General features: G+C 34.7%; 2 protein-coding genes across 5 annotated transcripts; one reads left to right on the top strand and one right to left on the bottom strand.

The window, feature by feature from the left end:
• The first annotated feature begins 2,702 nt into the window (after nucleotides 1-2,702).
• On the top strand, nucleotides 2,703-4,851 carry LOC306847961 (uncharacterized protein). Of its 4 annotated transcripts, none has more exons than XM_079382226.1 (7): nucleotides 2,723-2,859; nucleotides 3,112-3,271; nucleotides 3,374-3,417; nucleotides 3,518-3,620; nucleotides 3,703-3,818; nucleotides 3,896-3,933; nucleotides 4,211-4,851. In XM_079382226.1, the coding sequence occupies exons 1-7, from the start codon at nucleotides 2,820-2,822 to the stop codon at nucleotides 4,382-4,384; spliced, it is 675 nt and encodes a 224-aa protein (XP_079238352.1). In that variant the 5' UTR covers nucleotides 2,723-2,819; the 3' UTR covers nucleotides 4,385-4,851. The 4 variants fall into 4 exon arrangements, with proteins under 4 accessions (XP_079238354.1, XP_079238353.1, XP_079238352.1 ...); XM_079382225.1 differs by having other exon boundaries at nucleotides 2,748-2,859; nucleotides 3,700-3,818; XM_079382228.1 differs by having other exon boundaries at nucleotides 2,703-2,859; nucleotides 3,112-3,417.
• A 1,025-nt stretch (nucleotides 4,852-5,876) lies between these two features.
• Nucleotides 5,877-7,989, bottom strand: LOC306847918 (prokineticin-1-like; the record flags this gene model as incomplete). The annotated part of the gene is made up of 3 exons (XM_079382161.1): nucleotides 5,877-5,996; nucleotides 6,899-7,024; nucleotides 7,918-7,989. 3 exons carry the CDS (start codon nucleotides 7,987-7,989, stop codon nucleotides 5,877-5,879), a joined length of 318 nt encoding a protein of 105 aa, XP_079238287.1.
• Between the last annotated feature and the right edge of the window lie 4,261 nt (nucleotides 7,990-12,250).

Below are 12,250 nucleotides of genomic sequence, written 5' to 3'. Positions count from 1 at the left end.
GAACACTTAGATCAAAGGGAAATATTTGATGGAAATGAAGAAAAAAGGTTCGTTTTTGTTGTTGTTTTTTTATGAAAATTATGAAGTTAAATCTGCTATTAGACTGAAACCATTTCTAGTACATACATTTTTTCCATATTTAAAATGATAAAAATGTTTATGATTAACCTTAATTGTTTTACTTAAGTATTTTTACTTAAGTAGCTGTACTAAATGTACCTTTATCGATAATAAAATAATTTTATTTAATTTTAATTCTCATAATAATCCTACAAATGAAATTGTTGTCAAGCAGCAATACACAATGGGATTATGTCTATCATCTTTATTTTTATCATCTCTAAAAAGCTTGCTGTAAATTTGATCAGTTGGGGTGCTCCCCCTTTGTGAATAATAGAGGACAAGCTGCCTCTCTGTATAGAGGAAGAATATTCATCACTAATTATGATGGAGAATTTGAAGAAAAATGATGAACCTGAGCATAATGGATGCTGGCAGATACGGATGTGGCTTCAGAGGCTTCCCTGCCACCTCTCAAGATGTTCAAGTTACAGTTAAGACTAAATTAAGCCTTCTGCAATAGTTGATTAATCATTAGGAAATCTGACGCATCATAAATGAGAATTAGTATCAGCTGTCTTGGTCATGCTCATTTGGTGTTTCTATTCTTATAATTAAATAATTAATTGTGAAATAAAAATTATATTCTTCATTAAAAGACTTAAAAAATCTCATTGGCATAAACACAACTCCCCTACCAACAAAGCTGCCCATTAAACCTGGACCCCTTCTACAGCCATTGTTTCGGAGAACGACACAGAGAAACTCAGGTATAGCTTATATGAAGCCCTTAAAACTGTAACTCTTCAAGGGACAGATCACCAAAAATTCTCAACCTCATGTTGTTCCATGACTCACTTTCTTCAGAACACAAAAGAAGATATTTTGAAGAATGTTAGGGTCCAAACAGCAAAAAAAATCAATTCTAAATTATTCTAAATTTCTTTTGTGTTCTGCAGACGAAATAAAGTCATACAGGTGTAGAATGATAAATTTCGATTTTGGACGAATTCATTGATATTTTAATATTCATTAACCTCTGTAACATAACATGTTAATCAGTGACAGCTGGAGAACATACTACACGCTAGCTGCTGTTCTCAGTAGTGTGGTGTTTGCTGTCGTCTCTGCGACACTGCTTGTGTTTCTTCTAATGACTTGGAAGAAGAAATCCACAGGTCGGTAGAACCAAATTACTTTCTTGCCGAAGCATTGGTTAATTAAATAAAATAGTTTATTTGCTAGTTATTGTGCAGTTATATATCTTCTCTATACACAAATTTGTTGTGTATAATCTTCTGACCTGCACCTCGGTTGGAGTGTGTGTGCTTGATTATTTCATTAAGAACCAAAGTACTCAGCAAATTTGAATAATAATGTGACCAGTTCTTAAATCTAATGAATGAACATAATTTATGATTTTCACACTCAGGTAAATATGGAACTTGCAGTTCTCTTAACACCATGGTGGTAAGCGGTTTATGCATCTGACTCATGACCACATGGATGACATCTTAAAACTCATGTCTTAAATATGATTCACTTTACTTAACGGGGGGGACGTGTATTCTGCAGAACAACCCTGCAGATGGACAGATGGTGGAGTACCTAATGACCAGAGGTACAGCTTCTGCTTCAGTTTTACAGGAATCACTATAAACAGGTTCAAAAGCCTCAGTCAAATGGACTCATGATCAAATCACAGTCTGGCAGTATTTGTCTCCATCTCTTCTTCTCGTCTTCCATTGCCCAGGTCCAGTATGTGAGCTCTCAGAATGGAGTTCAACATTTGCAGCATTTGTTGCACTCCCAAGGCAACCAGATTCAGGTTACACTGTAAAAAATGCTGTTTTCCTTCATAATTCTGCAGGAACTATAGATGTAAATTGTGTAGCTTAATAGTATAGTACCATTTTGTCTTTTTCTTTTATTAAGCACAATAGGTGACTTACTGTAAAAAAGAAAAGAAAAAGTCTAGTAGGGATTCCTGATTCAAATGTTTTGTTACAGCAGCTTGAAAAACATGTACTTTTTCACTCTTGGCCTGTAGTATGTTACAGCTTCATCAATGAAACGATATGAATTCACTGTGATTTTCTTCTCACAATGACTATGAGAATGACGATTCTGCAGAAACAATGAATGAATATTTTCAGCTTTATAGGAAATAAGCATTTGACCATTTTTAAATATTAATATTTTTCACTGTATAAATGAGGCATTATTTGTTTAAATATATAGCTGAATTTTATTGGGTTTGTGGCATTAAAAACTTAACCTTCGAAGCCACTACTTTGTTAATTTAAGCAATACAAACAAAACACACCAGTTGTGGGAATGTATTTAACAATATTTTGTCTATAACAAAATGTGTAACTGGATTGAGGGTGCGATAGAGAACTTGAACTCTACATACTCGACCCCACACGAAGTTGAGACATACACTGCTTATGATGAATAAAGATCTTTCAAAAAATCTTTAAAACTCTATTCAAGCCCAACAGACAATTTAAAGGTAACATTTCTACCTGTCATGACTATACAAAACTTTGATGTGGTTTAAGTGGTTGTTCATATACTACTGAGAGTGCAGTCCAAATTATTTTCTGATGTGTTCAAAAGGCTGTACTTCCTTTTTCTGTAGGTTGTTCGTCATGGTCTTATGTTTAGATGTTCCTCAATTTGACAGGAAAAAAACATAAAGTTCATCAGAGTCAGTTCAGTTTTTTTAAAGAATATTTGAAATATTAGAGAGGAAAATGAAGCTGATTTTCTTTCTTCTTGTCCTCTTGAAGAACGGTGAGAATGATTCTTGTTTTTTCTGTTCTTTAATAGAAGATCAAGGAGCTAAATCGGTCATTCGACTAAAAGTTAAAGTTTAAAAGCAGGCATTTGATCTATTTTAGCTGCATTTTACAACGTTATGGGTTAACCGTAAAATAACTATAATTTTCATAATAAAACAATATTGATATAAACAGTGATAATAGATGGAATTGTGTTCTCAGTTTTAAAATAAGAAAACATTCATGTTCAGTAAATGTTTTTCAGGAATGAATTCAACAGGACTCCAAGTGATTTATTCAACGGATAGAATTATTTTAAAATATTTCTTTCACCCAAATTATTATAGTTATGAAAAAGCTTGCTGTAAGTTTTATCAGTCAAAGTGCCTGCAGTTTGTGAATGATAGAGGACAAGCTGACACCAGGTATCAAGGAAGAATATTTATCACTAATTACAATAGACAATTTGAAGTAATAATTATAGATCTGAGTGTAATGGATGCTGGCACGTATGGATGTGGTTTCAGAGAGTTCCCTGCCACCTATGAATATGTTACAATTACATTTTCTGGTAAGATTTTCTGTTGCTAAATGGTCAGTTTAATAGAAGCAGCCATTAATAAAAATAATCAAATTAATAAAAAAAAAATGTTTATATATGTATATATAAGAATCCTCATATAGAACCCTCCATCAGACCAGCAGACCAGCAGTCTGGTCCTCTTCTTCTCCCTCTCCACCCGCTCTTTCTGAGGATGATGCAGAGAAACACAGGTACATTTTGTTACAATCATGAACCTTTTACAGTTCCAACTCTTAACCGTTATTAATCTGTTTAACACAATACATTAAGCAGTGACAGCTGGAGAACATCCTACACGCTAGCTGCTGTTTTAAGTGTTGTGGTGTTTGCTGTCATCTCAATGACACTGCTTGTGTACCGTCTAAAGACCAGGAAGAAGAAATCCACAGGTAGGTGAATGGATAGTGATTATTTTCATTTATCTAAGGAATTTTTGGCTGAACACATTTTCTTTTCCCGTCTACAGATAAAAGTGAAATTTGTGGTTCTCCTAACGCCACCCTGGTAAGCAATTTATACATACTGTATTTTCTCTATTGACTCAAAACTATATGGATTCAGTCCCTTAGCAAAGACCGCCATGTGCTATAAATAAGGTTTAAATGTAGAGGTAAATTCAACGTTTGGGGAATCATTAGTTTTTTTACAGCGTATTCTGTAATCACCGTCATCATCTTGAACAGGGAAAATTAGATTCTACATAAGCGATGGATAGATGAATGGATTGAAAGATTGATTCTGAAATGTCATCAAACCTTGTCTGCTCAACATCTCTCCACAGGAGCAGAATGGCATTATCTACTCTATGGTGGACTTTAAGCCCCACCAGGATCCATCTGAACTTTATGCCAATTTACAGATACACAACCCAATGGACACAGACGCTTCTTCAAACTCTACAGTCACAGTGGAGGACAGTGTAGAATATTCCACTATTATGAGAGCACCAGCATAAACATTTGCAATAATTGTGTTCTATGTTTTCATTGATTTTATTTGTTTTTGCTGTGGTTTTCTTGAGGGATTTTTTTATGAGATTTAACAATATTATTAATTTAACACACACCGCAGAAGTATTTTATTCTTGAAAATTTCATTATGATGATTAATGACTGAAAATGTCTAGAAGTAAAATGTACTATCAAAAAAATTGTAACTCTTTACTCTAAATCCATTTGGATATTTGACTCATGTGGGTGATTGACCTAGAAGGACATGGAAACACGAAGGACAGCAATTTGTGATGCAGTAATTATAGCTGCAGTCATTTTATTTTGGATGAACAGAGAAGGTTTCAATTATGAAACTGTAGTTAGATGTCGAAAATCTGTGAAAACCAGATTTTGCAATCCTGTACTTATCAACAGTTAGACCCATCACCTTTCATAAACCATATACCAATAAATTCAGCAATGACATTTCATGGCACCCTTGCTTTATCTTCATCCAGCTCCTAGGCAGTTTGTTGAGCTGTCCATAGTAGGTCTCAGAGGTGAAGAGAATTCCATTCCATTCATTGTTCCATTTCAGAGGAACAATCTTTCATGTTATTTTTGCTAAATCTCTGAACTGAAACTCCGATTGAACCGGTCATTCAGAAGTGTTAGAGGCTGTTAAACAGAAGTGAAACTTAAAAAAGGGGAGTCATATAGTCATCTTTTCTTTATACATCTTTAAATCGAAAATGACTATGTCTGTTATGTGCACCAAGTACAATATATTTTAGATAGCCTGCTAATTTAATATTGACCACCATTCTTAAAATCAAATTCTGATTGCAATGCAATGCATGGTAAACAATGATCATTTATTTTATTTTCAATATTTTATTATTGTATTTTAATGTTTTGTATATACATTTTAATTTAAATTAATTTGGAATATTACAATATTATAGCATTTAATGCCATTTCTAGAGTTATTTTGCTGTCTGGACAAAATAGTATACATATATATTTTTTAAAACATCAGATATTTAAAATGAAATGTGTTTGTTTCACATTCACACACCCAGCACATACTCACACAGTGAGAAAAGCACAAAGACCATTCAGACTGATAATAATTTAATTACCATAATTAAGCCTTCAACAAATTCACAGCATATTGAAGAAAATATGATTCCCGCCTAAAGCACATTCCTTACAAAATGTGTGTTTGCATGTGTACTCGCGTAAAGGTGATGAAACTAACTTTGTTTTTTACTATCAAGTGTAGTGGATGCCAAGGTAAACCAGTGATTCTGAGGTAGACCTTGTGCCACGGTGGATAATGTATGTCAGCATTTCTGGGGCAGCTGGATAACAGCATGTTTGTAGTGCAAAGTGCATGAGAGTGAAAAATGAACATGACCAGAAAGGTGATATGGCACTTGTTATTATCTTCGTGTGCTGTTCCTTTTCAAGTATTCCCACCTTCATTTGTCTCTTTCTCACACGTTTCCAGTGTTAAAAGTCTATGTTTTTGAAGTCGCTGGTACAGCGATATCTGTTGTCGCTGTACCTGGTGCAGACCAGATGTGGCAGGCAGGGGCAAGTGTGATGTTGTCTCTTGCCGGGGAAAGGAACCTGCAGTCAAAACACAAATAACTTCATAGTTACGAGATTATATTATTATTTCACATAGTTCATTAACTTTTAGATCGGCAATGCATTAATTATTAAAACATAAATTGTGAATTATTTACATTTTGTGTGTATATTTTTTAAGTGTTACTGCTGTAAATATATAATTTTAATTAAATCTTTTCAGCCGTTAGGTTAGCTAATCAAGATACATTACAAAACTCTATAGGCTTAGGTTTCTGTTTAAGGATCTTGTCGGTTTTACTAGTCATCAATGAGTCACAAACGCCCTCCAAATCCATTTCCCTTTGCCTCGGAGCCTCAGCTGAATGGCAAAGCTTCTGTATCGCCATATCAGTCTGAGACTGTCTGACAGAGTGATAAACAGTCCTGGTCTGTGAGACATTCGATCGATATCAGTTACTCTTATCAGCAAATTCTTTTATAGCCTTTCTCAGTCATCTCTGGCAATCACCCATGTTTACTCCAGGATCCGATCAGCTGTTTAAAATGAGACTGCAAACTTGTGTCCAATGAGTTTCTTTTTACTTAAAAGCGAACAGCTCCCAATGACTTGCACAGTGTCGGTGTGAGAAAAAAAATCTATGGAAGTCATTGATTTTTTTTTTTTCAACAGAAGAACGAAACTCATACAGGTTTGCAACAACTTGAGGGTGATTACATGATTTAAATTTTTGGGTAAACTATCCCTTTAAAGGTTCTTTGACCATCTGTATAAGCTGTATTATCCGGTCTGACTAGTCTCTTTTGATCTTTCCTCTGTTTATCCCCTGGTTTTCTTTCACTTCTTATAACAGTTAGGCCTGGGTTGCCTCAGGTCAGCCAGTCAAATCACTGCTTTCATATTCCAGAGGGGTTTCTCATGGCTGTGTGTATCTGCATACCTTGTGGCTGTATGGGTGGCATTCATCTCCTTCCAGCCCCTGTGGTGTGCACATACGCAGGCCTCTGAGCCACAGACTCACAGCACAGCACAGCCCCACACCGCACTGCACATCCCTGTCACATGCCTGACACACAAATACAACACAACGTCACTCACATACGATATCGCATTCATTCCCAGTGCAAAGAAGATCTTGCCCTGCATGGCTTTGCTAAAGTCTTTGTTAATGTGTAAAAAGAGAGAGGTTAATTTGTATGAATGATAAAGTATTTGCTTTTTTAAATGTATCTACCCCATGCCAAGGGTGCAAATTAAATGCTTTTTTAAACATTCTGTCTGGATTTGATTTATAAATAGATTTAAATTATGCCTCTCTCTGTTGTTGTTGTTTTTTCTATGATTTTTCCCAGAATTATCAAAACCTCTGGCAGTCAAAAACGCTCAGGTGTCTCATTAAAGAGAGAGGAAGCTACTTTCTTGGTAAGTCTCTTTTCACACACCCCTGTTAAAAATGAAATGATCAATAAAAATGACAATGCTAAATGATATCCAGTTAAATATGAATTCAGTGGAGTATGTTAATTGGGGCTGTAAAAGTATATGGAAAAAAAGGTTTATAGATAAAAGGATAAAATACTGAAACATATGTGATAGAAATGCCAAATTAATGTGTACAAATTTTCAAAAACTTTTATTCATTATTAATCATTATTAATTGATATTATTAAAAAAAGAATTTCTAATACAATTACGTTTAATTTGACATATTGGCTTACGAGCAAACATGCTTTTTAAACAATTAGTCTTAATAAGCAAAATTAAGGCTGAACTGAATCGATTTGGGGGATAAGCAAACCTCCCGCTTACTTTTTTTAGCATTAACTATTGAAATGTATTATTAAAACCAGCTAAACATGATTGATTATGTATAACTGCATAAATAAATGATCAATTCAATTAAGACATCATTAAAAAATACAATGAAAAGTAAATCCTGTGATGATTTGTCAGACTTACCCCTGTGATGACGGCACATCTGCACCAGCTCAGGGACAGCAGGAGCACGGACAGAATCAACACCCTGCTCATAGCAGCAGCGGGACACTAACACTTTTTTGTGTTTTTCGAATTCTCCCTATTGATCTCTATTCTGTTCTGTGGAGCTCCCGGAGGATTTAGTATGGCCCTGAGATGATTTCAATTCTCTGCTGTTCTTGTCCTCCTGTCTCAGAGTGTGGAGTCTTTGGTAACTTCTGAAATAAGGTCTGAGGTCTGTCTCTCTCTCTCTATCTTTCTCCATCTCTCTTTCTCTTTATGTCCCCTCGCCCTTCTCTTCCCCCACCCACACCTCCGCAGGGACTTCATCATCTCTTTCTGTATGACGCTGGACCGGATGATGGAGAAGAGACCTCACTGGACGTTTCACTTCAAGCAAATCCTTCCTGATGACACCAGCCAGAGTAACACATTTTTTCATTGGATTTGTGTGGTTATAAATCAGCTGAGTTAAATTTAGAACAGTGTTATTTTAGTCTTGTATGCCTCCAAAGCCCCATCAATAAGGCTCAAGCACCCCTTCATTGAATTCTGAAATGTGCTCATATTGTCAACTCATTTTATACTGAATATCATTTAAAATAAGAAATTATTTTACAATTTAATAAAATCACAGCTGATATATGAGTGGAAAAAAAAGTTTACATATATTCTGGTATGAGAGTCGTCCACACTCATTTATAAGAACATACAAAACAATATTTTGCTTATTCAATTTTTTATATTAATTTTTTTTTTCTGTTTTATAGGTTTAACAAATCAAAATCCTTCTAAGTACCCCGGGTTCGAAATCACTGGAGCTCAAATCACTATAAAAATATTCAGTGATTTCTCCAGTTAATGTTTATAGTTTTATTTATTTACAGCCATACTTATTTGGCAATTTTTTTTTTCCTGGCCAAAATACATTTTAAATATATGCTATGTTGTAAAAAGTGAAGCATAATAAAATATATCTGTGAAATTAAAAATATATTTAGTTCAACCTTCATATAATTAAATATACTTCATTATGAATTCATACATTTAGGCTAGAGATCTAAACTTTGGGCTATATATATATATATATATATATATATATATATAGATATTTAAGTGATTTAATAATATATTATTTAAAACTATTGTAATACTGTATGTTACAGATGCATTATAGAAAACAAATAAAGGTTTTCATTAAATGTGACGTGAATTTTGTTGGATTGTAATGTATGTATAGCAAAGTATATTTTGAAATGCTTTTTAAAATATATTAATAATTTTAAATGTAAATATTAATATATTTTTGGCCATTTTTGAAAATAAGTTCCCACCCTGCCATATGGGTAATATTAGTAGTTTAGTAGTATTTGCAGTAAAACTCCCTAATTTACAACTTTTAAAGGAATATTTTAGGTACATTTTTTATATTTTAAAATACGACAATACAATACAATACAACAATCTCAAACAATAATTTGAAAATATATTTTCAACATGATTTACTCCATTACCAAAAGTAATATTTATTCACACCTTCGTTATCCAATATCCTCTGAATCTATTCATCCGCTTTCATGCACAGCTTGTTAAAGTCATTTCAGCTTTTTTTCCCATTCCCTCATTCACTTCTCCACTAGGCACTTGTTCATTTTACAGGAGTCCACAAGCCATAATTATCACCTTCTCATTTGAATCATTAGGATTCACCACCCTTAACAGTGCCAAAGTAACGTCAGACTTTCAGCCAAGTTTCAACACAAGTCAAGTAAGTTCATTGGAAATGAGTCATCAGCGCAAGGGGTTGACGAGAGAAACATTTATTTTTGCTTCCTGACAATATGATGCAGCTCGCAGGTAAATCACAACAAATTAAGCACTTGTCAATTCATTTGAGACGTTTAAGCCTACAGTCACTCCATGACATAATATGCACTGTCATTCACTGACAATTTCCTATTTACAAGTCTTAAATGTGCCAGTCAGCCACAGAAGGTTAAACACATTCGACATCATGTCCTCTCAAGCCTGAAAACTTCCTTGACCCAGCAGCAACAAGAGTAATTACATCTCATCGTGGACACATAAGCCCTACTCACTACAAACAGTCCTCATGAAGGGACTCTTTAAAAATAAGAACTCTTCAACTAAACAACTTCCTCGTGTCAAGTTCAATCTGGTTTTGTCCTTCTGCTTTTGCCTCCGTAAGGTCATCGGAAGGCACAAAGCTTCACACAAAGCTCTTCAGTTTTATGCAGAATTGGAACGCCTGCCATTCGTAAAAGCTGTTAGCATGTTTGTTTATAAGTATTTTTATTGTGCTTTCAGCTAACAATACATACAATTAAGACATCTTACATGGCATTAAAGTCCTTATAAAGGCACCTTATAAAGTCCAGCATGCTCTTAATATCAGCATCAGAAGCAAATGAAAATGTGGATATAGCCTGAATGAACTTCTGATCATCAAAGCCCTAGGGATGGAGATACGTGATGAAACGCAGCTATACAGAATCAATGAGCTTACTTGAAATTATAGCTAAATAAAATATCTGACTTGACGGCAATTGGAGTGAACGATAGCGGGGTGGGAAATGTCAGTCCTATCTGTTGGGATTTGATTTACGTTTAGCGAGAGCATGAAAATGCCATTGGTTAGTCAGCAGTGCATTACTTGACTGCAGTGAAAGTGATGGATGTCACTGACGCCCAGGCCACGTAATTACATTGCAACTTTGTGCCCTGTCAGCAGACCAACTTGGCTCTAACTGCACAGGACTGGGCAGAAATCATCAAGCGTTGCCGGCAGGGGAGAATCCAAGTTAGCTAAAAGGGCCTGAAAGCTGTTAAGCATAACTTCATAATAAATGTAGTTTGAAAACTGAGACAAAAAAGGAAAGAAAATAGTTGTTTAAATTAAATAAAATTTAAAATTAAATTAAATTATTAATACATAGCCTTTAATGTTTTATATTTACTTAATATTAAATTTACTTAATTCACTTAATAATTATTTTTGAATTGTTTAAATTATCCAGCGCACACTAGCTTGTCATTTTTGGCACATTAATTGATGCCTGTCTTTTGCAATAGCAGTATAAATGTCAAACAGACCTCATATCAAAACTGTAATATCCATAAATAAAAGGTTGCATACATTCTGGAAACATTAACCTGGTCAGATGGGCTCTAGAGGGACAGAAATGGTCGATGTTGCTCTGCCTCATTCTATTTGCATGTATATTGAGTTCAATAACCTAATTTATGCGTTACACTTTGCACAAATTGTGTTGTAGTAGGCTGTACACAGTATAGCCTATACATAGTATATGATACATAGTTACATAAACATATATTTTATATATGTTATGTAATATATATGACCAAAAAAAGAGCCTTTGTCAGAAGTGATTCTTAAAACAGGCTCACAAAAGAGAGTGCCTCACTATCATGAGTTCAAAATGGAAAAGATAGCATTGGTTTCTGATAAAGAACTTCTGCTCAAATACAATTGATGGTGAGGAGCAGGACTGGTCTTTTATTCTTCTCTTGGTCAGAGCGTGGGGTCGTCTAGAGAGATATCAACAGTGAACATTCACACGTTCCCCTGAGAGTTCTCATTGACAATGACAGCTAAATGTTAACCGGATGTATTTGGCCTTTAAAGAGTTTTTAGGATTGTATTATTTATAAAAAGGAAGTTAGATGAAGAAAAAGATGTCGATCTAGCCACTGAATAATATGTGATCATCCACTAAATAACAATACAGTGCTGCAGCCGTGACGTCAAAACTCGGACTAATTCACATTGGGTTCCCTTGAGATTTTCCTATTGGTTTTGATAATGGGTTTTTCAATTTATGTATAAAACAAGGTCTGTGTAGGGCCGTCCTTCAGGCAGTGCAACTGTGCAGTCGCACCAGGTCCGGCCCGGCCCGGCCCGCACTTCAGTTCAAATTTCTGGGTTTTGTCATTATGGCTGCAGCATTCCATAGCCCTGAAGAAACATCCATCTTAAGATGGTTGCTGTGTTTTAGTACATTTTAGCTGGTTTGTGGTTCAATCATTTTGGTCCAGCAAAAACTAAGCTATTAGCTCGTTAGTTCTCCTGTTGCATCAAATTAATGTTTATTTAAACTAAAAACCCATAATGCTTTACAGGCTACACAAAGAGGGTTAGGATGCTGTATTGCGTGCCGCCAATAAAAAATAAATAAAAATAAAAATAAAACAGACGAATAATAATAAGATTACACTTTGAGCTAGATGGCGCTAAATCATATTCGCGTTTAGTATTTTTTCCTTACAGGGCGCC

Source organism: Barbus barbus, assembly GCF_936440315.1.
Source record: "Barbus barbus genome assembly, chromosome: 28".
NCBI lineage: Eukaryota > Metazoa > Chordata > Actinopteri > Cypriniformes > Cyprinidae > Barbus > Barbus barbus.
Note: the sequence above shows the minus strand (reverse complement) of the source record. Positions and strands in the feature narration are given on the sequence as shown.

Excerpts from the sequence above, each read along its gene's own strand:
- LOC306847961 (XM_079382227.1), top strand. The coding sequence starts at position 2,820 with ATGAAGCTGATTTTCTTTCTTCTTGTCCTCTTGAAGAACG. Across the intron at positions 2,860-3,111 it reads TCTTGTCCTCTTGAAGAACG|GAATGAATTCAACAGGACTC; the intron begins GTGAGAATGATT and ends AATGTTTTTCAG. Across the intron at positions 3,418-3,517 it reads TGTTACAATTACATTTTCTG|AATCCTCATATAGAACCCTC; the intron begins GTAAGATTTTCT and ends TGTATATATAAG.